Source organism: Leucoraja erinacea, chromosome 37 (genome assembly GCF_028641065.1).
Source record: "Leucoraja erinacea ecotype New England chromosome 37, Leri_hhj_1, whole genome shotgun sequence".
Classification (NCBI taxonomy): domain Eukaryota; kingdom Metazoa; phylum Chordata; class Chondrichthyes; order Rajiformes; family Rajidae; genus Leucoraja; species Leucoraja erinaceus.
Genome location: NC_073413.1, coordinates 7,634,774 through 7,661,985, shown reverse-complemented (window position 1 = coordinate 7,661,985; position 27,212 = coordinate 7,634,774). Strand labels below are relative to the sequence as shown.

At 52.1% G+C, this 27,212-nt stretch overlaps 1 protein-coding gene across 2 annotated transcripts in view; it reads left to right on the top strand.

Annotated features, from left to right (window-relative positions):
* Positions 1 to 26,280, top strand: part of triobpb (TRIO and F-actin binding protein b) — an 88,330-nt gene extending 62,050 nt beyond the window's left edge. Inside the window, exons 12-23 of one of the 2 annotated variants that reach the window (XM_055663237.1) lie at positions 953 to 1,042; positions 2,840 to 2,949; positions 5,681 to 5,719; positions 10,166 to 10,736; positions 11,253 to 11,390; positions 12,940 to 13,087; positions 16,872 to 16,989; positions 17,928 to 18,087; positions 19,585 to 19,704; positions 24,073 to 24,159; positions 24,292 to 24,455; positions 25,244 to 26,276. In XM_055663237.1, coding sequence (XP_055519212.1) covers positions 953 to 1,042; positions 2,840 to 2,949; positions 5,681 to 5,719; positions 10,166 to 10,736; positions 11,253 to 11,390; positions 12,940 to 13,087; positions 16,872 to 16,989; positions 17,928 to 18,087; positions 19,585 to 19,704; positions 24,073 to 24,159; positions 24,292 to 24,453 — 1,743 coding nt within the window. In that variant the 3' untranslated portion in view covers positions 24,454 to 24,455; positions 25,244 to 26,276. Of the gene's footprint in view, positions 1 to 952; positions 1,043 to 2,839; positions 2,950 to 5,680; positions 5,720 to 10,165; positions 10,737 to 11,252; positions 11,391 to 12,939; positions 13,088 to 16,871; positions 16,990 to 17,927; positions 18,088 to 19,584; positions 19,705 to 24,072; positions 24,160 to 24,291; positions 24,456 to 25,243 lie in introns of both variants that reach the window. The other variant, XM_055663236.1, reaches the window with a different exon arrangement.
* Positions 26,281 to 27,212: the final 932 nt, after the last annotated feature.

The window sequence follows — 27,212 nt, the reverse complement described above, 5'->3', positions numbered from 1 at the left end:
AACCTTTAAGCTGGAAAGGGTGCAGAAAATATGTAGTTTAGTTTATTGTCACGTGTACCGAGGTGCAGTGAAAATCTTTACGAGGATGTTGCCAGGTCTCGAGGGCCTGAGTCGTAGGGAGAGGTTGGGCAGGTTAGGACTTTATTCCCCACAGCACAGGAGGATGAGGGTGATCTTCTGGAGATTTATAAGAATACTAGACCAAGCGCGGACCTGTTGGGTCCCCCTCCCCAACGCATATTCCACCACTCACCCATAGCCCCCCCAACTGCGCAGGCGCGGCTGACGGGTTTCCGTTGTGACGCCACGGCAACTCTCCCCCAACTGCGCAGGCGCGGCAGGCAAGTGGGAGCGTGACTGCCAGGTTTATTAAAGTTTAAAAAGTCAACAACTTTACAAATATAACATCAATCTGAACGAAACCTGCTAGTTCACATCGCAGGACAATGGTGAGTAAGGTGGGCTTAAAATTGTTGCGCTATCATGTACCGGGAACAAACAAACAAACAAACAAGATGAAAGTTTTAGTAATATATAGATATATAGATAGATAGAGATGGCGGAATACACAGGGTGAATGCACAGAGTCTTATTCCCCTGAGTCGAGGAATCAAGAACCTGAAATGTCACCTATCCATGTCCTCTAGAGATGCTGCCTGAGCTGCTGAGTTACTCCAGCACTTTGTGTCCTTTTGTGTATTAAATTGCATCTGCAGTTTCTTGTTTTTGCATCTGCAGTTTTGGTTGTAGCTCCTTTTTGTGTCTTCCTTTGATGATACCATCTTGTGTGGTTTGTGTTAAATGTTGTTGGATACCGCTGCTGTGAGGTGTGAAGCATGTTTCTAGGCAAAGGGCACGTTATGGGTCTGCTTGGTGCATCCATAGTCAGGGTGGTGAGGGGTTGATTTCAATCTTACTTCACCACATCCAATTTGTCCAACTTTCCTCTCAGGCCAATGACTTGGACGGAGAGATTGACTTACGGAACTGCAGCAACGTCACTGAGCACCAGGTCCAGCGGAATTATGGCTTCCAGATTCACGTGAGTGATCTCCATCCCTCCCCCACCCGTGAGCGGTTCCCCATGCCCATTGTGCATCTATCTGTGACGCCACTTTCAAGGAGCTATGTACTAGTTCTCCGAGATTCCTCTGCCCTACAACACTGCTGGAGCCCTGCCATTCACTGTCAAATTCCTGCCCTGGTTTGACTTCCCGAAATGTAACATCTCAAACTTACCTGTATCTATAATGGGGCTGTCCCAGTGTACGAGCTAATTCATAGAAACATAGAAATTAGGTGCAGGAGTAGGCCATTCGGCCCTTCGAGCCTGCACCGCCATTCAATATGATCATGGCTGATCATCCAACTCAGTATCCCGTACCTGCCTTCTCTCCATACCCCCTGATCCCCTTAGCCACAAGGGCCACATCTAACTCCCTCTTAAATATAGCCAATGAACTGTGGCCTCAACTACCCTCTGTGGCAGAGAGTTCCACAGATTCACCACTCTCTGTATGAAAAAAGTTCTTCTCATCTCGGTTTTAAAGGATTTCCCCCTTATCCTTCAAGAGTTTCCCCCGAGTTTCCCCTGATTCGAACTCGGAGAATTACGGTAATAGCCGCTCGTAGGTGCTCGAGGCTCTCGTGGACATTTTTCAACGTGTTGAAAAATCTACTCGAGCTTATCGCGTTTCCCGAGTACCTGCCGATAGCGTTACGAGCCACGAGACGTCCCGAGCTCCGACGTACCCGCTCCGTACATTCTACGTGCTTACCACGAGTTTGATTTTTTTTTTAAGCTCGGGAGAGCGCTTGAATTAGCTCGTTCAGTGGGACAGGCCCTTTAGCAGCCATTCCTTGGCCTAACTGCCCAACTGATCAAGATCTTGTCCCTTCTACGTCCCCGATTATGTTTGCTCCCTGCGTTGGCCATGGTCTGAAGCTCTCCCTAGACTTTCTCCATCCTAGGGGTTACCTTCTAGTGACGCCCTCTTTGAGGGGCCCCAGCGTCCTGTCGGCTTGTGTCTACCCCTGCATTGATGTTGTGTATGACGGGAGTGAAGAGCCTTGGGCTGTTATTAGTGCTACACAAATGCAGTTACTATTGATGTGATGTGACTGCTGAGACGTAGGAAATGTAGTGGCCACTCACTTCACACATGGATGGCACTGTAGGGTTCTACCTTACAGCACCAGAGACCCGGGTTCGATCCTGATCTTGGATGCTGTCTCTACGGAGTCTGTATGTTCTCCCTGTCACCCCGTGGGTTCTCTCCGGGTGCTCCGGTTTCCTCCCACATTCCAAAGACGTGCAAGTTTGTAGGTTAATTGGCTTCTGTAACTTGTTCCTAGGGCAGGGGTGGGGAACCTTTTCATGTTGGAATGCCGCGTGAAGTTAGCTGTAATCTAATAAGGCCGCATCCAAGAAACTTCAATTAGACATAGGATTATTTTGTTGAATCTTCTTTTACTCTTTGGTATTTTAAATACGTTAATTTTAAGATTAAAATAAAAATAATAAAAGACGAACAAAAACATATTAATAAAAATAAAAGGATTTGTTCTACAAAATTTGGATTCATTTAAAAGGCCGCACTTAAGGGCCTAGAAAGCCGCATGCAGCCTTAAGGCCACAGGTTCCCCACCCCTGTCCTAATGTGTAAGATGGAACTAGTGTATGAGTGATGGCTGTATCTCTAAACTAGCGAAGGGTCTGTTTCCATGCTGTAACTCTTGGGCTAAAACGAAAAATCTAAACGAAAAACTGGTCGGCGTGTATTCACGGCACAAGGCCTTGAATCGCAGTCACTGTGTGAAAGGTCATCTGTTTCCCCAGACAAAAGAGATGGATTACACCCTGTCAGCCATGACCTCTGGCATTCGCAGGAACTGGATCGAGGCTCTCAGGAAGAATGTCCGTCCCAGCTCTTCGCCAGACGTGACAAAGTAAGTTGCGATCGATAGCGGGAGTGAACGGGTGGGTGAGCGGGGAGAGCGACTGGCCTGGGGTGGGAAGGAACTGGAGCGGCTGGGGTAGACACTGTGGAAGTAGGCAGTGGGAGTGACTGGCCTGGGGGCCGATGACAAGGATGAACAGGGGAACAAAAGGGATGGGCAGGGGGGAAACGCTCTCCATTGGATTGCAACCTTGTCGTGGTCGGGGAGCTTCTGTGAGAAGGAATGGGTGACGTTTCGGTTCGAGGCCCTTCTTCAGACTCTGAACCGTCTGGACCAAAAACGTCACCCATTCCTTCTCTCCAGAGATGCTGCCTGTCCCCCCAGAGTTACTGCAGGATTTTGTGTCTACAAGGCAATGGGATTGGCAGGTGTTTAAGAAGGAACTGCAGATGCTGGAAAATCGAAGGTAGACAAAAGTGCTGGAGAAACTCAGCGGGTGCAGCAACATCTATGGAGCGAAGGAAATAGGCAACGTTTCGGGCCGAAACCCTTCTTCAGACAGTCTGGGTGGAGATGGGCGAGAAGGAATGGGATAGGCAGGAGAGAGGGAATGGCTTGGGCAAGAGGAGGCAATGGGATGGACAGGGGTGATTTTGGGATGGGCGGGAGAGAAGGATTGGAGTTTCTCAGGCAAGATCTCCACTTCAAAAAACCATGCTGACTGGCCTATTTTGTCATGAGACCTTCCAACCTGATGGAATGTTTTCCGAATTAGGACTTTGGAGGATTTTTATTGGGGCACCATAATATTCATGCTCACCGTGTGATGGAAGCTGGTCTTGTGTGTGTGTGTGTGGCAGATTTTAATCCAATAATTTTTTTCATTACTTGTATTTTTACTCAGTAAATTTAGTTGGCGCTGTGTGTCTGATTTTGTATTACTGACGTGCTTACTCCACTTTGAATACGCGTGCAAAAGAGAGGCCATGTGTGAGAGGTTTAGAGTGAAAACCTGACATGACTGTGACCAGTCCAAGCTGAACCGAGTTTTTCCCCGACCTGGCCTGACCATCATGGGTAGCATTGCCACCTTAAACATGCTGTTCAGACGCTGGTCACATCGAACAAATCTGTGAAGAGCTGGGCTGGGCCAGCACAACTAACCAAATGTACAACTGTACAGACCTAACCTTGATGCATATGGAGATGTAGTTAGCTGCAATACTGAACTAGATAGGGCTCTTAAAGATAGCGGAGTCAGGGGATATGGGGAGAAGGCAGGAACGGGGTACTGATTGGGGATGATCAGCCATAATCACATTGAATGGTGATGCTGGCTTGAAGGGCCAAAATGGCCTACTCCTGCACCTATTGTCTATTGTCAACAAGGCAGAGCTGTTCCCAAGACGAGGGTCTTCACAGCTGAGGACCAGCCAGGCTGGTGCCCGCCATCACTCCCCATTTAGTTTAGCGATACAGCGAGGAAACGGGCCCTTCGGCCTACCGAGTCCACGCCGATCCATGATCCCTGCACACTACCACCGTCCTACACACACTAGGGACAATTTTACATTTACACCAAGCTAATCAACCCACAAATCTGGAAATAGACACAAAATGCTGGAAAGTGGGACAGACAGCATCCCTTGAGAGAAGGAATGGGTGACATTTCGGTTCGAGTCTTAAGAAGTCTCGACCCGAAACGTCACCCATTCCTTCTCTCCAGAGATGCTGCCTGTCCTGCTGAGTTGCTCCATCACTTTTTTTCCCCTCATAAGCTAAGGATGTTTTCCTGATCTTCCAATCTGCCCTTGCACTTTTTTTTAATCTGCACTTTATTTGTAGCTGTGTCACTACTCTGCACTCTATATCCTTTTGCTTTGCACTCACTACCTGTTGAAATCACTTACGGTATGATTTGCCCAGATAGCATGCAACCTTTTCCAATGCATCTCGGTACACGTGACATTAATAAACCAAGACCCCCGTGCCTTGGGCTGAGCTCAAACTCTGCATTGCTGCCACAGTTGCTTCCTCCTGTCCGAGCCTCACAAGGAATTAAACCTCTCATGCCCGATCACTTCTTCAGCTGCATGTCTGTCAGCCTGTGTCTGTGTGTGTTGTAGGTGTCTGCAGAGAGGTATTTGGTCAACTACATCTCCTGGTCGTCACCTCTCCCCTGTGGCCCCCTCCCCTGTTGCCCCTGAATCTCCCGAACTCTTTCAACTCGCGAGCCCCTCTCTGTAGACCTCCGCGGCCAAGCAAACGCCTCCGTTGCCATGCTGTGAGAACGGAGAGGTTGAGAAGGCGTTTCTTCCCAGATGCCATTAGGACTCCTATCTCACCAGGGACTAACTTCACTGCACCATTCTACTGTTTTTTTTTAAATTGCTGTTTTTTTTTCCCTTTTTCTTTCCTCCCACAATATTTAATATTTAAAAGAATATGTGATTCTGTTCCATTCTATTTGTAGTTTGTTTGTTTGTCTTTATGCACAAAGTCCGCGAGCATTGCCACTTTTCATTTCACTGCTCACCTCGTATGTGTATGTGACGAATAAACTTGACTTGACTTGACTCTGAGGAGCTCACTCCCTGAAGCCCATTTCCTGTAACCTGTTCTCTGTAAACTACTCTCTGTAAGCTGTCATCTGTAACCTGTTCTCTGTAACTTGCTCCCAAAAGACTACTCGCATGTTGACGTTGTTCTTGTTGCTTTGTGTTGTTTGATATTTCTAATGTCTGCCCTTGTTTTTTCTCCTCTGCTTGCTGCCGTGTAGGAGGAACACTTGGATGAAACCTCCACCTTCTAAAGCCAGGTTAGATTACGCTAAACAGGCCGATATCCGTTACCCTCCCTCCCCTGTCTTTCGGCCCGGACCTGGTGCAGAATCTCTGGATCAACACGAGTGCTGGGAGCAGAATTAGGCCATTCGGCCCATCAGGCCTATACTCCCCCATTCAACCATGGCTGATCGACATGGTTGAACAATAACATTCCACGCCGCCTTGTGGGTCTCCTCACTACAAACGCCCGCTACCGTGACCCGACCTTTTGTCTAACGTGAATATTGAGCCACGTTGCTCATATACGATGATGGGCTGAAAATTGATGGGCCAAATGGCCTAATTCTGCTCCTAAAACCTATGAGTAATGTTTAGAGCAGGATAAAGCCCGGTAAAGTTTGATTAAAGATAGTCCGAGGGTCTCCAATGAGGTAGATAGTAGCTCAAGAATAGGAGTTTGTCGTAGGATGGTTCAGTTGCCTGATAACAACTGTATTGTTTGTGTGTGGCCTACACCAGATCTACAGCCAGACGGCAGGGCACTTGGTGAAGTCTGTCATAATTTCCCCACCCAGAGCCTCTTCAGCAAAGCCTACGGTGTAGGCAGCACGGTGGCACAGCAGTGGAGTTACTGACTGTCAGCACCAGAGACCCAGGGTTCAATCCTGACCTCAGCTGCTGCCTGTACGGAGTATGTACGTTCTCTCTATGACCGCGTGGGTTTACTTCGGGTGCCCCGGTTTCCTCCTATATTCCAAAGACATGCAGGCCTGTAGGTTAATTGCCTTTGATAAACAGTCTTGAGTGTTTGCGTACGAGGATCGCAGGTTGGCACGGACAAGGTCGGCTGAAGGGCCTGTTTCGGCGCTGCATTTCTGAAGTCTAAACCCCACTGGGATGCTCTCCAGTGATGCTGCCTGACCCGCTGAGTTCCTCCAGCACTTTTGTGTCGTTCCTGGATAAGCCAGCATCTGCAATTCCTTGTCGCGATGAGAGCAGGGGTTGGGAGGTGATGGGGACAGGGTGTGTTGGAGGAGGGAATGTCTGTACATCTCTTGTGCCGGGGGCTGTGAACACATGATCATCTGACCCGCGTGCTGCACTGTGGTGGCACGGTTTGCCACTGGGTAGTCAAGACACTGGCTTGTTGCTGACGTCGTTGCTTCTCTTGCGGTGAATGTTTAAAGTGAGCAGATTCTTCCACAGTCAGAGGACCCTCTGGCAAATAATTTGTTACGATTATTTTCGACGTAATATTCTTCATGTTGGTGTGATGCTTGGACAAGCCCCATCACACAGTGTCTTTGGTGAGGAGTGAGAGCAGACCTTTATTACATACAGGCTTGGAAACAGGCCCTTCAGCCCTCGTACACCAGATTTATCCTACGCGCGAGGGACTATTTGCGATCTTTGCCGAAGCTACTTAACCTACAAACCTGCACGTCTTTGGTGTATGGGAGTAAACCGGCACCCGGGGTAAACCCACGGAGAGAACGTACAAACTCCACACAGACAGCACCCGTAGTCAGGATCAAACCCGGATCTCTGGCGCTGTAAGGCAGCAACTCTACCGCAGTCGTCCTTGGTTACTACCTCAGCGTTAAGGAGGTCGCGCTGCGTGCGGTGGCTGGAGATGGGGATGGGGCAGTCAGCGTCGATGTTCCAACCCGCGGTCAAATGCGTCTGAGAGTCCGCTTTGAGCAGGATCTCTAAGGCAGGAAATCGGCAAATTCCTTAATAGGGTGGGAGCGAGAGGATGCAGACTTCCCCCTTCGAGCAGGAAGGTGATGATGCATTTTACTCCTCCCGGTTCTCGGAGACTCTCGTCTCGTGGCCACTGGCTCAGCAATGGTCACAGTCAACACATGCCCCAGTCGCAAGGAAGTTGCCTCAGAGGTGAAAAATAGTTTCTGTGATAAAGAACTGCAGATGCTGGTAAAATCGAAGGTAGACACTAAATGCTGGAGTAACTCAGCGGGTGAGGCAGCATCTCTGGAGAGAAGGAATGGGCAACGTTTCGGGTCTCGCAGCTAACAACGATCTATGCTACATTTTCCTTGATCTCCATTCCCTTTGTCCTGTTTTCAGACCTTACACTTCCTTATCTATGTACCACCCACTCGCCTGACCTCAGTCTGAAGACGGGTCTCGACCAGAAACGTTGCCCATTCCTTCTCTCCAGAGATGCTGCCTCACCCGCTGAGTTACTCCAGCATTTAGTGTCTACTGGTGAAAATAATCTGGTTCAGGTGTTGGCAAGGGGAATGTTGTGTTCTTGTCTGTAAATCCCTCGGCAGCCAAAGTCCTCGTCAGTCACATTGTGGAGATCGAAGGGGGCAAGATGACAGCACTTGTGTTTTCACTCAGCATCTTCCGGCAAGACTTTAGGTTTAGATTTAAAGGGCCTGTCCCACTTGGGCGCCATTTGCGCGTCACGCTGATGGCAAGCGAAGAATTTGTACATCCCAAAATCCAGGGGCGCCGCGCGCAACTGCGCGTCACTGCCTACGTCACCATGCGCGCGTAATTCGCACCACGTATTTATTTTACTAAATTATTATCAGCTTGCACACACTGCCCGTGAATTCCATCTGCTGGTGTTTTTAAACATTTATCTTATCAACATCTCTCTGCAGAGTTTCCTCTGCTTTTCTAAAAAATTGGCAGCGTCTGCTATTTTGGTGTCAGTAACAAATTCCACCACAACCCCAGATCCAGCGCTTATCATTGATGTACACAAACGACAGAATTAACATGGCAGTAGATATTGCTGAGCTTAGTTTAATTTTGCCCGTCGAGAACATTTGCCCATGGTCCCTCAATACACTCATACTGACTCATATAGTTCATGAGGTAGATGGGAGGTGTGGAACACACTCTGGCTGGTAACTCTAACGCCCAATGTTGGGCGAGTCCAGAACCAGGGGCCACACAGTCTTAGAATAAAGGGGAGGTCATTTAAGACTGAGGTGAGAAAAAACTTTTTCACCCAGAGAGTTTTGAATTTATGGAATTCCCTGCCACAGAGGCCCAGTCACTGGATGGATTTAAGAGAGAGTTAGATAGAGCTCTAGGGGCTAGTGGAGTCAAGGGAAATTGGGAGAAGGCAGGCACGGGTTATTGATAGGGGACGATCAGCCATGATCACAATGAATGGCGGTGCTGGCTCGAAGGGCCGAATGGCCTCCTCCAGCACCTATTTTCTATGTTTCTAAGAGGATGGTTCCGTTCCCTCTACAGAGCTCCCTCCGTGGGTCAGTCAAAATAAAACAAGGGTATAATCTCGATCTTCCAACCTACCTCATTGAGGCCCATGCACTTTAAAAAAAAATCTGCACTTTCTCTGGAGCTGCAATGCTGTGCACAATGGTTAATTTTCTTTTAACTTCTCTTGTTGTACTTGTGTTTGGCTAGATGGTACTCGTGGATAGTATGATCTGTCTGGATCAGTTTTTCTGGTATCTCTCATCACGTGACAATAATAAATATTAAAAGCTATCTGATGTGCACACTGTCCAAGTTAGAAGTGCATCAGAAATACAATTTGCTGTAGTCTCTGGATTATTGGGCTGCAGCAACCCAATACCAAGGAGACCAAGGAGCTCATTGTAGACTTCAGGAAGTCCAGAGCACGCACACCCCCATCCACATTAACGGGACGGAGGTGGAACGTGTTTCTAGCTTCAGGTTCCTGGGAGTCAACATCTCCGATGACCTCTCTTGGACCCACAATACCTCTACTCTGATCAAGAAGGCTCATCAGCGTCTCTTCTTCCTGAGGAGACTGAAGAAGGTCCATCTGTCTCCTCAAATCCTGGTGAACTTCTACCGCTGCACCATCGAGAGCATCCTTACCAACTGCATCACAGTATGGTATGGCAACTGCTCTGTCTCCGACCGGAAGGCATTGCAGAGGGTGGTGAAAATTGCCCAACGCATCACCGGTTCCACGCTCCCCTCCATTGAGTCTGTCCAAAGCAAGTGCTGTCTGCGGAGGGCGCTCAGCATCGCCAAGGACTGCTCTCACCCCAACCATGGACTGTTTACCCTCCTACCATCCGGGAGGCGCTACAGGTCTCTCCGTTGCCGAACCAGCAGGTCGAGGAACAGCTTCTTTCCGGCGGCTGTCACTCTACTAAACAACGTACCTCGGTGACTGCCAATCACCCCCCCCCCCCCCGGACACTTATATTTATTTTTTATTCAAATCGTTTGCTATGTCGCTCTTCAAGGGAGATGCTAAATGCATTTCGTTGTCTCTGTACTGTACACTGACAATGACAATTAAAATTGAATCTGAATCTGAATCTGATCTAATCCAGAAACAGTTAGACAGGTACATGGATAGGACAGGTTTGGAGGGATCTGGACCAAGCGCTGGCAGGTGGGACATGTTGGCCGGTGTGGGCAAGTTGGGCCAAAGGGCCTGTTTCCACACTGTATCACTCTATGACTGTAACCGAATGCCTTGTTTGCAGTTTAACAGATAGCAATAAAGAGAACACCTTCTGCGACGCCATTGCCAGAAGGACTGCGGTGAGGCAGGAGGCGACGGTTCCAGAGAGGACGTGGGCGGACGTGCAGAGGGGGAGCCGCAGGACAGACGGCCACCTGCATCAGCCGCCGTCGCAGGACTGCGTGGAGCTGGCGCCCGTGCAGCAGCAGCTGCTGCAGTCGTTGCGCGCGCCGGATTCGGCGCCCGCCCGCGTCCAGGAGTCGGCGCGGACTCGCAGCCCGGACTCCCCGCTGCAGCTGCGCGCGCAGGGCTGCACCAAGAAGGAGGAGCTGCAGCAGGAGCAGGTGCAGCGGCTGTCCGAGCGCAGCAAGTGGTTCGAGGCAGGGGTGCCGAGCGAGAGCCCGAGGGGGGAGGCGGACTGGAGCTTTGTGCCCGTCCAAATCCCCCAGCCCCTCGGCAAGGACATCGAGGTGAAGTGGCAGGAACTGGAGTGCATCCCGCTGCGCGACCACAAGCAGGTCCCCCTCCTGTGCTTACGGCCGTCCCAAACCAACGCAGGCACTGCCGGGACCACGGAGCGGCTGAAGAAGGAGGTAGGACTCATAGTGGGATTCACCCGTGCCAGGGTTTACTGCCTGCAGTGTGTATACCCAACAGCAAAAGCCAGTGCACACTCCCCTCTTCTACCCATGCCTGTCGCTAACCTGCTCCCCGAGCTCTCCGTCCCAAAATGCCCCCAGTCCGCAGTGATCTAGAGAGATATGCAAAAAGTAACAATGATCCGTGAAAGGTGGAGCCCACAATGGTCCATTGTTGGCTGTGGGCTTGGTGTTAACGAGTTGTAGAGACAGTGAAACTCTGCAGGAAGACAATAAAACTTGTATGTGGGGGGGGTTTGCTAATCCAGCAGCTGGAATCATTACACCACTCACTTTATCATGGCTGAGCCTGGCTTCCACTCTCTGCCTAGGCCCCTTTTAACGTTAAAAATATTGTTCACTTTGGTTTTGAAGTCAGCCTTCAACTCTGCTGGGGATCGCACAACACTTGTCCTGCAAAATACCCCTTTGGCTGAGCGGTTTACAATCCCGATCTTTGTTCAATTCCAGATCCAATCCCTGAACGCACAGCTGGACGAGGCCAGGAAAGAGCTGGAATCTTTCCGGGGGCAAACCGGGCGGCTGCAGGGACAGCTGTGCGCATCCGAGGACCAAAGGAAGGCGGCTCCCAAAGGCTACGTCTCTCAGGTCAGTATCTCCCCCACCCCCACCCTCCCCAAACGGTTGGTGCTGCCCATATCCCCCAGCTGAGCGTGTGTCACCAGAGTCCATGAGAGACGGTCCATAATGGTTGGAAGAGGGAGAAGAGACACAGCTAAAGGTCCAGAGATAAGGGGGAGGAAGGGGGAGAGGGGGGGGGATGGGGGAGAGGGGGGGATGGAGGGAGAGGGGGGGGGTGCAGGGGGGGGGGGGGGATAGAGGGTGGTGGGGGGAGAGGGGGGGGGAGGGGGGGGGGTGAGGGGTGAGGGGAGAGGGGGGGTGCAAGGGGGGGGATGGAGGGAGGGGGGGGATGGGGGAGAGGGGTGGTGGAGGGAGAGGGGGATGGGAGAGGGGATGGAGGGAGGGGGAGGGATGGAGAGGGGGGATGTAGGGGAAGAGGGATGGGGGGAGAGGGGGATGGGGGGGGAGAGGGGGGGGAGGGGGTAGACGCGATGAGGGAGGGGGAGAGGGGGGGATGGAGGGGAAGAGGGATGGGGGGAGAGGGGGATGGGGGGAGAGGGGGGGATGGGGGTAGACGCGATGAGGGGGATGTGGAGAGGGGATGGAGGGGGGGGGTGGAGGGAGAGGGGGGATGGAGGGAGAGGGGGGGTGGAGGGGAGAGGGGGATGGGGGGAGGGGGGGTGGAGGGGAGGGGGGGGGGGAGGGAGGAGAGGGGGGGTGGAGGGAGGGGGGGGGTGGTGGGGGAGAGGGGGGGTGGAGGGAGAGGGGGGGGGTGGAGGGAGAGGGGGGATGGAGGGAGAGGGGGGTGGAGGGAGAGGGGGGGGTGGAGGGAGAGGGGGGTGGAGGGAGAGGGGAATGGGGGGAGAGGGGATGGGGGGAGAGGGGGATGGAGGGAGAGGGGGGGTGGAGGGAGAGGGGGGGGTGGAGGGAGAGGGGGATGGGGAGAGGGGGGGATGGGGAGAGGGGGGATGGAGGGAGAGGGGGGGGGAGGGAGAGGGGGGGTGGAGGGAGAGGGGGGGGTGGAGGGGAGAGGGGGGGGTGGAGGGAGAGGGGGGATGGAGGGAGAGGGAGGGGATGGAGGGAGGGGGGGGAGGGGGGAGGGAGGGAGGGAGAGGGGAGAGGGGGGGGGGAGGGAGAGAGATGATGGAGGGGAGGGGGAGACAAGTACAGGGTGGCTCATCATTATCAAATACACGAATCTTAGGGAAAAGCAAACTGCTGGAGGAACTCAGTGTTTAGTTTAGTTGAGAGTTACAGCGTGGATACATTTCTATGAGATCCCCCCCCCTGATCCATCTAAATTCCAACGGGTACAGGCCCAGTGCAGTCAAATGCTCATCGGATGTCAATCCTGGGATAATTCTCGTAAACCTCCTCTGGCCCCTCGCCAGAGCCAGCGCAACCTTCCTCAGATACGGGGCCCACAATTGCTCACAATACTCCAAATGCGGCCTGACCAGCGCCGTGTTGAGCCCGGGCTCTCCTTGAGCTGAGGAGCCTCTCCTCCTCGCCCGGCTAATTTCTCCCCCGCTCCAGGGAGGGGTTTCTGATGCGTTGTCCCCTCTCGGCGTTGCAGGCTACCTGCGAGCGCAGCTTCAAGGAGATGGAGGAATCGCACCGCAAGGCGATGGAGGAGCAGCTGCGGCAACACAAGCGGGAGCTGGAGAGGATGCAGCAGGACAAAGACCGGCTGCTGTCTGAGGAGACCAGCGCTACCATTGCAGGTAGGGGAAGGAGGTGAAGGGGAGACTCGTAGCCAGCACCCTCCCTGTGTGTGTCTGTGTCTGTGTGTGTGTCTGTGTGTGTGTCTGTGTCTGTGTGTGTGTGTGCGTGTCTGTGTGTGTGTGTGCGTGTCTGTGTGTGCGTGTCTGTGTGTGTGTCTGTGTGTGCGTGTGTGTGTGTGTGTCTGTCTGTGTGTGTGTGTGTGTGTGTGTGTGTGTGTGTGTATATGTGTGTGTGTGTGTCTGTGTGTGTGTCTCTGCGTGTGTGTCTCTGCGTGTGTGTCTCTGCGTGTGTGTGTCTGTGTGTGTGTGTCTGCGTGTGCGTGTGCGTGTGTGTCTGCGTGTGCGTGTCTGTGTGTGCGTGTCTGTGTGCGTGTCTGTGCGTGTCTGTGTGTGTGTGTGCGTGTCTGTCTGTGTGTGTCTGTCTGTGTGTGTGCGTGTGCGTGTGTCTCTGCGTGTGTGTCTCTGCGTGTGTGTCTCTGCGTGTGTGCGTGTGTGTGTGTGCGTGTGTGTGTGTGTGTGTCTCTGTGCGTGTGTGTGTCTGTGGTGTGTGTGTGTGTGTGTCTGTCTGTGTGTGTGTCTGTGTGTGTGTGTGTGTGTGTGTGTGTGTCTGTGTGTGTGTGTGTGTCTGTGTGTCTCTGTGTACGTGTGTGTGTGTGTGAGGCAACATCCTCATAAATCTTCTCTGCACCCTCTCCAACGTAATGGCATCCTCCCTACCCCGAAGACTGACCAAAAGTGAACACAATGCTGCAACTATAGCCAGTGTCTTGTACAACTGTAACATTACTTGCCAATTTCTATACTCCGTACCCAGACTGATGAAGGCCATTTCACCAAAAGCCTTCGTGACCACTATCTGTGACGCCACTTTCAAGGAACTATCTACAGTGCCCTCCACAATGTTTGGGACAAAGACCCACCATTTATTTATTTGCCTCTGTACTCCACAATTTGAGAAATTGTAATAGAAAAAAAATCACATGCATTTAAAGTGCACATTGTCAGATTTTAGTAAAGGCAATTTTTATCCATTTTGGTTTCACCATGTAGAAATTACGGCAGTGTTTTTATACATAGCCTCCCATTTCAGGGCACCATAATGTTTGGGACACAGCAATGTCATGTAAATTAAAGTAGCCATGTTTAGTATTTTGTTGCTAATATCCTTAGCATGCAATGACTGCTTGAACTGCTCTCAAATTGTGGAGTACAGAGGCAAATAAATAAATGGTGGGTCTTTGTCCCAAACATTATGGAGGGCACTGTGCCAGTACTCCTAGATCCCTCTGCTCTGCATCATTCCCCAGGGCCTGGTTCGACTTCCCAAACTGCAACACCTCGCACTTGTCTGCGTTAACCACCACACGCCATTCCTCAGCGCACTAGTCCAACTAATCATTAGACGCAGACAAAAGTGCTGGAGAAACTCAGCGGGTGCAGCAGCATCTATGGAACGAAGGAAACAGGCGACGTTTCAGGCTGAAACCCTTCTCCAGACCCCATTTGACGTATATGAACTTGACACCAAGCGAAATGAAATACTACATCAGATCGTTAAACAAATCGTAAACATCATTCCGAGGTGCATACTTTTATTTCATGAAAGAGGAAGTGTATTTGAGGAACTATTCTTGCTATTGTTTGGTGGAGCTGTAATCAGGAGAGTGGGAGGGGTAGCAGTGGGTGTCAGAAATATTTGATACGTTGCCAAGCAGGAGGTCGTAACCCCCCCCCCCCCCGAATAGCGTCTCAGTAACTGGGAACAGAGAGAAAGAAGTACGGAGGCAGCTAACTGAGTGAGTTACATCATCATGAGGATTGTTGCCAGGACCACAACAATACACCGTCTATCTCAGTGAGTTAGTTCCGCTGGGCATTACCAGTATTTTGTAGGAAGGAACTGCAGATGCTGGTTTCTACCGAAGATGGATACGAAGTGCCGGAGTTAAGGGCCTGTCCAACTTTCCCGAGTTATTCACGAATTCTCCCGAGTTTTCAACCTCGCAGAATGTTCATAACCATATAACCATATAACAATTACAGCACGGAAACAGGCCATCTCGACCCTTCTAGTCCGTGCCGAACACATAATCTCCCCTAGTCCCATATACCTGCGCTCAGACCATAACCCTCCATTCCCTTCCCGTCCATATAACTATCCAATTTATTTTTAAATGATAAAAACGAACCTGCCTCCAACACCTTCACTGGAAGCTCATTCCACACAGCTACCACTCTCTGAGTAAAGAAGTTCCCCCTCATGTTACCCCTAAACTTCAGTCCCTTAATTCTCAAGTCATGTCCCCTTGTTTGAATCTTCCCTACTCTCAGTGGGAAAAGCTTTTCCATGTCAACTCTGTCTATCCCTCTCATCATTTTAAAAACCCCTATCAAGTCCCCCCTTAACCTTCTGCGCTCCAAAGAATAAAGCCCTAACTTGTTCAACCTTTCTCTGTAACTTAGTTGCTGAAACCCAGGCAACATTCTAGTAAATCTCCTCTGTACTCTCTCTATTTTGTAACGAGTCCATAGGAGTCCGTGGATATATCGTAGCGGCTCGTTATGCCAGCCGTGGGTACTCGGGGCTATTTTTTTTACTCGTGGACATGTTTCACCAGGCTGAAAAAACGACCCGACTTACCTGATGCCCCGAGTCAATGTTGAAAGTCTGTTTTCATCTTTCTTCTTTAGTCTCCATGTTTCTGCTCCACGCATCAGTATCAAGAGCACAAGTACTTTATAGAGCTCGATCTTAGTGCTACTTTGCAAATCTCAGGCGGTCGATATCTTTTGGAGGTTTTGAACAGTCCCGAAGGCTTTTCCACGCAGAGGGTAGTGGGTATATGGAATGAGCTGCCAGAGGAGGTAGTTCAGGCAGGCACTATAATCAATCTGTCTGTCTGTCTGTCAATATATAAAACTCTCGTGCCATCCGACCGGCTGCCGTCCGGCTGCCTTTCTGCCTTTTGATTCGTTGACGGCTGCTCCTTCCTATCAGCTTCCAACACACTTCAAAACAAAGTTGCAAGGCAGGAACACTCTGAACTTTTCACTGCTGCAGCGGGCAGGGGAGGTGCAATTGGATTTTTTTTTTAATCCACTGCTGAGGGAGGCAGGGGACTGCTGGAATCTTACATTTGGGAACAGCTTCAGTTCCATTGGAGGAGACGGGTGCATGGTGGAATATTGGGTTGGAGGATCACACCATTGGGGGAGCAACGGGTCTGCACTTGGTCTAGTGACATTTAAAAGGCACTTGGACAGGTACATGGATAGGAAAGGTTTTTTTTAAATCTTTTTTTTAATATATATATATATATATATTTCTTTTAAACATTTAACTATATTTACATAGAGACCTGGAGGTCTATATTCAATGTGTATTTTGACACTGGACTCATATTAGGTTATACCTGTTATTAATGTAACCCCTGATCCCTATGTATCAATATCATTGTTATGTTTATCATTATTCGTTTTGTTTTTGTTTTGGGAAAAAAAAGCTAATAAAAAGATTTTAAAAGAAAGAAAGGAAAGGTTTTGAGGGATAAGGACTAAAACACAGCGAACTGCAATGGGGCAGCGTGGACAAGTTGGGCTGAAGGGCCTGTTTCTGTGCTGTGGGACTCTCTGGCAGATCAGCAAGCCCATGGGCGGTGGTTGAACGAGGCCATGCGTGTGATTAGTTTGTGACAAATGGGTCCCAGTCTCCATCGCAAGGTGAGCGATCGGTTGACTGGGGGCTAGGTTCAGCCGTGGTTAACATCCTGTCTTTCATTGGCAGCCATTGAAGCAGTGAAGAAGGCACATCGAGAAGAACTGGAGAAGGAGACGGATAAACTGCGCTCGAAGCGAAGCATTGTGGCCAACAGCGACCTGGAGAGGCTGAACAAGCAGCACCAGTGAGTACTGGCCCCCTCTCACAACCGAGACAGGCCCACACCGGCCAACCTGCCTGCGGCTGGCCCATATCCCTGTAGACCTGTCCTATCCATGTAGCTGTCTAAATGTTTCTTAAATGTTGCGATAGTACCTGCCGCAACTACCTCCTCTGGCAGCTCGTTCCATACACTCACCACCCTTTGTGTGAAAATGTTACCCTTGGGTCCTATTAAATCTTTCCGTCCGCACCTCAAACCAATGTCCTCCCGTTCTCAATTCACCTACTCTGGGCCCAGATCTATTCTTCTCATGGTTTTGTACACCTCTCTCCATAAGATTGCCTCTTCATGCTCCTGTGCTCAAGGGAATAGAGTCCCAGCCTGCTCAACCTCTCCCTACAGGGCAGGCCCTCAAGTCCTGGCAACATCCTCGTAAATCTTCTCTGCGCCCTTTCCCGCTTGTCAACATTAGGACAAGATGCGGTGGTGTGGTGTTGTTTTCTCTGGAACTCTGTACAGAGTTTATACATTCTCCCCGTGACCTGCGTGGGTTTTCTCCGGGTGCTCCGGGTTCCTCCCACACTCCAGGTTTTTAATTGGCTCCGGTAAAACAAATGTAAATAGTCGGTGGTTACACAGAAAAGCTGGAGAAACTCAGCGGGTGCAGCAGCATCTATGGAGCGAAGGAAATAGGCAACGTTGCCTATTTCCTTCGCTCCATAGATGCTGCTGCACCCGCTGAGTTTCTCCAGCTTTTCTGTGTAACCTTCGATTCTCCAGCATCTGCAGTTCCCTCTTAAACACAAATGTAAATAGTCGCTGGTGTGCGTAGGATAGTGGTCGTGTGCGGGGATGGCCGGTGGGCGTGAAGGGCCTGTTTCGCGCTGTGTCACTAACGTCGGTGCGCGGGGTGGTGAGGCGGGTGCGTGACCGGATTGCCGCCGTTGTCCCCTCCACAGGGACGAGCTGCTGTCGCTGCAGCAGGAGCTGCAGGTCCTGTCGGAGCAGTACTCCCGCAAGTGCCTGGAGATCGATTGCCAGGTGAAGGAGACGCAGCTGAGGGAGAAGGACCTGTGCCGGAGCCAGCGGGAGAACAAGGAGCTGCTGCGGCAGAACCAGGTGACCAGGCGGGGTCACGCTCCGGGTCTCCCCGTCACAGCGGGGGGCGGGGCGGGGGTGGAGGGGGGGGGGAGGAGGCAGCACTACCCCACAGCCCCTCATTACCGAGAGGGCACTTAACACCAAACGTGGAGAGAGGTCACTCCGCGCATACAAGGTTGTTATATGAGGGCTTGGACACGCTAGAGGCAGGAAACATGTTTACAGCGGCCATTAGTTACTACACCGGTCACTAGTTACAGCGGCCACTAGGTACAGCGGCCACTAGTTACAGCGGCCGCTAGTTACAGCGGCCACTAGTTACAGCGGTTACAGCGGCCACTAGTTACAGCGGCCACTAGTTACAGCGGCCACTAGTTACAGCGGCCACTAGTTACAGCGGCCACTAGTTACAGCGGCCACTAGTTACAGCGGCCACTAGTTACAGCGGCCACTAGTTACAGCGGCCACTAGTTACAGCGGCCACTAGTTACAGCGGCCACTAGTTACAGCGGCCACTAGTTACACGCGGCCACTAGTTACAGCGGTCACTAGTTACAGCGGCCACTAGGTTACAGCGGCCACTAGTTACGGCCACTAGTTACACCGGCCACTAGTTACAGCGGCCACTAGTTACAGCGGCCACTAGTTACCGCGGCCACTAGTTACAGCGGTCACTAGTTACACCGGCCACTAGTTACAGCGGCCACTAGTTACAGCGGCCACTAGTTACCGCGGCCATTAGTTACAGCGGCCATTAGTTACAGCGGTCACTAGTTACACCGGCCACTAGTTACAGCGGCCACTAGTTACACCGCCCACTAGTTACACCGGCCCCTAGTTCCAGCGGTCCCTACTTACACCGCTCACTAGTTACAGCGGCCACTAGTTACAGCGGCCACTAGTTACACCGGCCACTAGTTACAGCGGCACTAGTTACAGCGGCCACTAGTTACAGCGGCGACTAGTTACCGCGGCCACTAGTTACAGCGGTCACTAGTTACAGCGGCCACTAGTTACAGCGGCCACTAGTTACCGCGGCCACTAGTTACAGCGGCGACTAGTTACAGCGGTCACTACAGCGGCGACTAGTTACCGCGGCCACTAGTTACAGCGGTCACTAGTTACACCGGCCACTAGTTACAGCGGCCACTAGTTACAGCGGCAACTAGTTACAGCGGCCACTAGTTACAGCCACTAGTTACAGCGGCCACTAGTTACAGAGGTCACTAGTTACACCGGTCACTAGTTACAGCGGCCACTAGTTACACCGGCCACTAGTTACAGCGGTCACTATACGGTACGTTTCAATGAGGTATCCCTTCATTCTTCTAAACTCCAGCGAGTACAGGCCCAGTGCCGTCAACCCCTCATCATTTCCTCTGGATGGCAATCCAGCCGCGCTGTGCAGACCAGGAATAACCCCCCCCCCCACCCCCGATCCGGGTCTGCGGCGGTGGGTGGGTATCACGTACTCAAGCTTTGACATTTAAGAGGTTTCCGACCCGTCTACTGCAGGAGCTGAACGGCCAGTTGTCGGACGAAATAGCACGAATACGCGAGCTGGTGACAAGGAAGAGCCAGGATCACACGGCCAACCTATCTGTCACAGGTGACAGAGGCAGCTGTGAACTGGAGGTAAGAGGGAGGGGGGAGGTGTGGGGGGTAGGGTGGTGGTGGGGGGAGAGGAGGTGTGGGGGGGTAGGGAGGGGCAGGTGGGGGTAGGGAGGTGGAGGGAGTGGAGGGAGCCCAACGCATCACCGGTTCCACGCTCCCCTCCATTGAGTCTGTCCAAAGCAAGCGCTGTCTGCGGAGGGCGCTCAGCATCGCCAAGGACTGCTCTCACCCCAACCATGGACTGTTTACCCTCCTACCATCCGGGAGGCGCTACAGGTCTCTCCGTTGCCGAACCAGCAGGTCCAGGAACAGCTTCTTTCCGGCGGCTGTCACTCTACTAAACAACGTACCTCGGTGACTGCCAATCACCACCCCCCCCGGACACTTATTATTTTTTATTCAAATCGTTTGCTATGTCGCTCTTCAAGGGAGATGCTAAATGCATTTCGTTGTCTCTGTACTGTACACTGACAATGCCAATTAAAATTGAATCTGAATCTGAGGTGTGGGGAGGAGTTGGGGATTGGGAGAGGAGGTGTGAGGGGGATTGGGAGGGGGGGGGAGGCAGGAAGGAGGGTGGGGAGGGGGGGGGTGAAGAGGAGCAATGCTTTTCAATCACCTGTAGACATCAGACACTTGACAAAGAAACACAGCAGCTGAGAGGCCACTCGGCCCAAGGGGCATGTGCTAGCTGTAGTGTTTTTGTTTTGGAGATACAGCAAGTCCCACCAAGTCCAGGCCAACCATCGATCACTCGTACACACTAGTTCCATGTTTTCCCACTTTCTCATTCACTCCCTACACACACTAGGGGCAATCGCCCTACAAACCTGCACTTTTGGGGATACGTGAGCACCCAGAGGAGACCCCGGCCGGTCACACGGAGAATGTGCAAACTCCACACAGACAGCACCCGAGCTTAGGAACGAGCCCGGCTCTCTGGTGCTGTGATGAAGCAGCTCTACCCGCTGCGCCACTGTGGGCCCCCCCATAGCTCTTCCCATTCATTTCCTCCCAATCCCCTGCACTCGTGTTCCAGGCACTCACCACCCTGTGTGATAAAATCTTGTCCCATCCATCTTCCCTTAAACTTTGTCTACTCCTAGAACATGAATTGATAAGTTGTTCAGTGATAGGTGGATTGGAGCTAAGGCACACATGACCGATCAGTAAGCAGAATGAATGGCAGCCGAGTTTTCATCCCTCTGTTCTGCCCAGGTGATGTAGCCACTCACACTCACCCATGCCACTTACATCCTTTCATAAGGTCATAAGTTCTAGGAACAGAATTAGGCCATTCGGCCCATAAAGTCTACTCCGCCATTCAATCATCTGTCCCTCTCAACCCCATTCTCCTGCCTTCTCCCCATCACCCCTGACACCCGTACTAATCAAGAATCTATCCATCTCGGCCTTAAAAATATCCATTGACGGCCTCCGCAGCTTTCTGTGGCCATTAATTCCCGCCCTTTGACTAAAGAAATTCCTCCTCATCTGCTTCCTGAAGGAATGTCCTTTAATTCCTTGATGAGGCTGGCAGCATCATCAAGGACCCACACCATCCTGGCCACACACTCATCTCCCCACTACCTTCACTAGAAGATACAGGAGCCTGAAGACTGCAACAACCAGGTTCAGAAATAGCTACTTCCCCACAGCCGCCAGGCTATTGAACTCAACTCAAACAAAACTCTGAACATTAATAGCCCATTATCAGTTTATTTGCACTTTATCAGTTTATTTATTCATGTGTGTATATATTTATACAATGGTATATGGACACACTGATCTGTTCTGTAGTCATGCCTACTATATTTTGTTGTGCTGAAGCAAAGCAAGAATTTCATTGTCCTATCTGGGACACATGACTATAAATTCTCTTGAATCTTGAAGCTTGATTCTTGGTCCTAGACTCTCCCACTAGTGTTGTTGCAGACGAGCATCACATTCCCACCGCTTGCCTTGATGGTTGTTAACCCCAGGGTTGTCTACGGGAGCCACAAGTGTTTCCAGCTGAGCCCAGCTCATGCAACCCATTAGCAGCGACACTGGTGAACCCAGTGTGTCTGGGGACCAGGCACTCCATGATCACACGACACTCCCCACGGGCCCATTCAGTTGCCTGGGAACTGGATCCACAAGACTCTGTTTGTCTTTAGCAACCTGCAGTTAGAGGCCGAGGCAGTGAAATGGCATGAAGCGGTGAAATCTGACCAGCTTCTCCCTAAACCTTGGACTTCACAAGTTATAGGAGTAGAATCAGGCCATCAAGTCCACTCCGCCATTCCATCATGGCTGATCTCGGCCTCCTAATCCCATTCTCCTGCCTCCTCCCCATAACGTCTGTGGAATTCTCTGCCTCAGAGGGCGGTGGAGGCCGGTTCTCTGGATCCTTTCAAGAGAGGGCTGGATAGGGCTCTTAAAAATAGCGGAGTCAGGGGATATGGGGAGAAGGCAGGAACGGGGTACTGATTGGTGATGATCAGCCATGATCACATTGAATGGTGGTGCTGGCTCGAAGGGCCAAATGGCCTACTCCAGCACCTATTGTCTATCCACCTGTTCGTCCCCAGACCCGTGCACATGTTGGGGGGAGGGGGAGGGGGAGGAGCAGACCCCGTGCTTGGCTCCATACCGAATGCAGGAACGGGGTACTGATTGGGGATGATCAGCCATGATCACATTGAATGGTGGTGCTGGCTCGAAGGGCCGAATGGCCGACTCCTGCACCCCAACTCTGCCTCCCCATCGACCCCAGATAAACTTCCACCCCCTATCAACGGCAGGTTGAGTTGCTGCCTCTCAGCGCCAGAGACCTGGAGGCTCGTTCCTGACCCCGGGTGCTGTCTGTGTGGAGTTTGCACGTTCTCCCTGTGACCCTGTGTTTACCCTCCCGGGTGCTCCGGTTCCCACCCAAATCCCCAAAATGTTTGATTGATGAGAAAGTGAGTTACAACAAAACGGGTGTGAATGGGGTAATCGATGTTGGGCCAAAGGGCCTACCTATCTCCACGCTGTATCAATGAACTAAACTGAACCTATTACCAGAGTGAGCTGCCCTCTAGTGGCTGACAGTGGTGGCAGAGGGGAAGTGGACAAGAGCAAGTCTGGTACAGCCAGCAATGCAGTACAATTCAGCGTCAGACACGCAAATGCTTTTGAGTCACCAAATGGACATGCAGGGAATGGAGAGATATGGATCATGTGTAGTTGGTGGAGATCAGTTTAACTTGGCATCGTGTTCGACATACTGAAGGGCCTGTTCCTGTTCTGTGCTGTTCTGTGAGATTTGTCCCATTGCGTTCAATGGATTTCAGCCTGAATTATACCACCCCCCCCATCTCGCCCCTTCCCTCCCTGTGCCACCTAGTTCTCTCCTCCCTACTTTCCTCCCACTAGCTTTCCAATTCGCAGCTCTTCAACCCAGTCTCTCACTTTCCTTTGTCGTTCCAGGTGAGGCAGAGGTTCACCTGCACTTCCTCCAACCTCATCTACTGTATCCACTGTTCCAGGTGTCAACTCCTGTACATCGGCGAGACCAAGCGCAGGCTCGGCGATCGTTTCGCTGAACACCTCCGCTCAGTCCGCCTTAAACGACCTGATATCCCGGTTGCTCAGCACTTTAACCCCCCCTCCCTTTCCCAATCTGACCTTTCTGTCCTGGGCCTTGTCCGCTGTCAGAGTGAGGCCCAGTGCATGTTGGAGGAGCAGCACCCCGTATTTCGCTTGGGCAGCTTACACCCCAGCGGTATGAACATTGACTTCTCTAACTTCAAATAGCCCTTGCTTTCCCTCTCTCTCCATCCCCTCCCCCTTCCCAGTTCTCCGACCAGTCTTACTTGTCTCCGACTACATTTTATCTCTGTACCACCCACTTCCCTGACATCGGTCTGAAGAAGGGTCTCGACCCGAAACATCACCCATTCCTTCTCTCTAGCGATGCTGCCTGTCCCGCTGAGTTCCTCCAGCATTTTGTGTCACACTTTCCTTTCTTGTCTCTTCCATTTTCCTGTTCCCCCCCGCCTATGTTGACTGATTACCTGCCATGCTATATCCTGCCTTCCCCCCTAGTCCAGCTTTCTTCTTCTCTCCTCCTGTACAATGAGTCTGAAGAACGGTCCCGACCCAAAATGTCCTCCACAGATGTTGCCTGACCCACTGAGCTCCTTCAGCAGAGAGTCATAGAGTGATACAGCGTGGGAATAGGCCCTTCGGCCCATCTTGGCCGTGCCAGCGTCTGGTCCACGCCCCTCCAAATCAGTCCTGTCCGTTTGCGTCTTATCTTCGGCGTAAACCAGTGCCTGCAGTTGTGCCTGGTTCTTGTTGCCGGGGGAAGTTTCTCTAGGGCTAGACCATGGAGCTCACTGCCCCCTGTGTCCGTGTCCTCAGATGTTGCTACGGGTGAAGGAGAATGAAGTGCAGAATATGCGGAAGGAGACCGTGTGCCTACGCGACGAGCTTCAGACCATGCAGTGGGTGAGTGAGTGGTCCGTTCCCATCGCGTCCCGTTGCCCAGCGCAGGGGGTGGGTCTGTCCGGTGGGTCGGTCTGGCTGGGTCGGTCTCAAGACCCCCCCCCGGTGATGTTGCCCACGGAATTTCTTTTGTAGGATAAGAAGTACGCCACAGACAGGTACAACGACATCTTCGTAGAACTAAGCGTCATGAAGGTCAAAACGGAACGGGAGCTGAGCCAGGTGAAGGAACAGCTAAAGCTGGCGTTGTCGGCGCTGAAAGAGAAAGAGTCTTTGCAGAACAGCATCGCTAAATGATGGTGAGTGGGCCGCACCCAGGGCTGGTCAGAGTTCTCCTCTGATTGACTCCAGCATTTTGTGCCTATCTCTGGTGTAAACCAGTATCGGCAGTTGCTTCCTGCAGATGAATGACGTGTGTGTGTACGCGTCTGTGTGTTTGCGCGAGTCTGTGTGTAAGTATGCGTGTGCGCACGCCTGTGTGAGCGCGTCTGTGTGTAAGTGCTTGTGTGCGCGTCTATGAATGTGTGTAAGTGTGCGTCTGTGTGTAAGTGTGCTTGTGTGTGTGCGCGTCTGCGTGTGTGTGCGCGTCTGTCTGTGTAAGTGTGTGTGCGCATCTGTGTGTGTGTGTGTACGCGTCTATGTGTAAGTGCTTGTGTGCGCATCTATGTATGTGTGTGTGTGTAAGTGTGCGTCTGTGCGCGTCTGCGTGTGTGTGCGCGTCTGTCTGTGTGCGTGTGTCCTGTGTGTAAGTGTGTGCGCGCGTCTGTGTGTGTGTGCGTGTGTCCTGTGTGTAAGTGTGCGCGTGTCTCTGTGTAAGTGTGTGTGCGCGTCTGTGTGTGCGCGCGTCCTGTGTGTGTGTGCGTGTGTCCTGTGTGTAAGTGTGTGCGCGCGTCTGTCTGTGTGTGCGTGTGTCCTGTGTGTAAGTGTGCGCGTGTCTCTGTGTAAGTGTGTGTGCGCGTCTGTGTGTGCGCGCGTCCTGTGTGTAAGTGTGTACGCGCGTCTGTGTGTGTGTGTGCGCGTGTATAATATGTGTAGAGTTGTGTTAGAGTGTGGTTTCTCACCTCTGCCCTGCCCGTGTTGCCCACAGACCCTGGCCTGTCCTGGCCACAGAGGAACAGACGCGACCAGCGAGCCTACAGTCGCGGCCGCAGCGCGGAGTTCCACTCCGACGAGGACCCGCCGGGACCGCCCGCTCCGTGCCTTCTTCCTTTTCCTTATTTTTTTAATCACGTCTCCCAATGTGGATCACACTGCTGTGAAATTAAAACTGAATATATATATATGTATACACACACAGGTTGTCAGTCGCCGCCCTCCTGCCTTCCGCCCGTCGCCACGGCAACCGCAGGCCGGCTGGTGAGGCGCCGCACCTGCGACGGGTGTTGACGGCGGCTGAACCGGCACCGGCTCCGTGCCAGCCCGTCGGGAGGCACCGGCCCGTTCTCCGGCAGGTTCGAGATCAACGCTGGCCAACACAGGCCCGGGTTTAAATGGATCATCTTCCCCCTCGCTCCAGCCTCCCCCTCGGGACACCCCCATGTCCGGCCAGCATGGACAGAGTGAGTGCATCGGTTGCTCAGCACTTTAGCTCCCCGCTCCCATTCCCACACTGACCTTTCTGTCCTGGGCCTCCTCCACTGCCAGAGTGAGTGAGGCCCAGCGCAAATTGGAGGAACAGCACCTCGTATTTCGCTTGGGCAGCTTACACCCCAGCGGTATGAACATTGACTCACTAACTTCAAGTAACGCTTGGTTTCCCTCTCCATCCTCCATCCCCCTCCCCCTTCCCAGTTCTCCCACCTGTCTCCGACTACATTTTATCTCTCTTTGCTTTGTTGTCACCTTCTCACAGCTAACAATGCTCTATTCTACATGTTCCTTGATCTCCATTCTCTTTGTCCTGTTTTCACACCTTACACTTCCTTATCTATGTACCACCCACTCGCCTGACATCAGTCTGAAGAAGTGTCTCGACCCGACACGTCACCCATGCCTTCTTTCCAGCGATGCTGCCTGTCCCGTTGAGTTACTCCAGCTTTTTGTGTCTATCTTGAACTTTGCTCTGCATTCTTCCTCTCTGCATCACTGATGCCGGATGTCAGGGATCGGGATGTCAGCTCCAGCCTTCCCGTCCCCCCCCCCTCTCCCCATCCACCCTCCTTCCCCCCCCCCCCCAGCTTGATGAAGGCAAAGGTTTATTCCTGAGGCACAGGGAACCGCAGCTGCTGGAACCTGGAGGAAAAAGTGCTGGAGTAACTCAGCGGTTCAGGCAGCATCTCTGGAGGACGTGGACTGGTGACCTTTCGGGAGTGTAAAAGGTTCCCGACCTGAAACGTCGCCTATCCGTGTCCACCACAGATAGTGCGTCAGTCCGAAAGGGGCAGGAACACGTCGGGGGGGGGGGGCTTGAGACCGTCCCGGCCAGACCGACCCACTGGACAGACCCCCCCCCCCCCCCTGCGCTGGGTGTGAACCACTCACCCACTGGTCTCGACCCGAAACACCGCCCATTCCTTTTCTCCAGAGATGCTGTCTGACCCGCTGAGATACTCCAGCTTTTTGCGTCTAACCTCCACAGCACGTTTTGGTGTTTTACAGAAGCTTATTATTACTGTCTGATGTCGTGTACGGTGGCGGTGTGAAGGAGCAGCTCCATGCATGTACGCTTGGGCCTTAGACGGTTATATATGTGTGTTTTCATAATATTCCTGTCCCATCTCAACGTAATGCTGCAGTACAGAAACTCCACCAACCCGGGCAGGCGTTCACTCTCTCACGCCCGGCCTGCCTTCCGACTTGATCATTTTTGGGAGTCAGGATTTTGACACCTCTGTTACTGAATCCTTAATGCCCCTGCCCAAGGGGACGGGAAGGAAAGGGGTGAGTGAGGAGACGACGGGGTGGGGCAAACTGCCACAGGGGGTTGTGACTAAGTCCAGTCATTGTGGAAATCTCTTCCACATTTGCTCTCCCTCTCTAGAAGTGGCCTCCCTTCCTCCCACCGTCCTCTCTCCATTGTAGCTACCCAGGTATCCAAGGTGTGAGGTCTGCCTCCT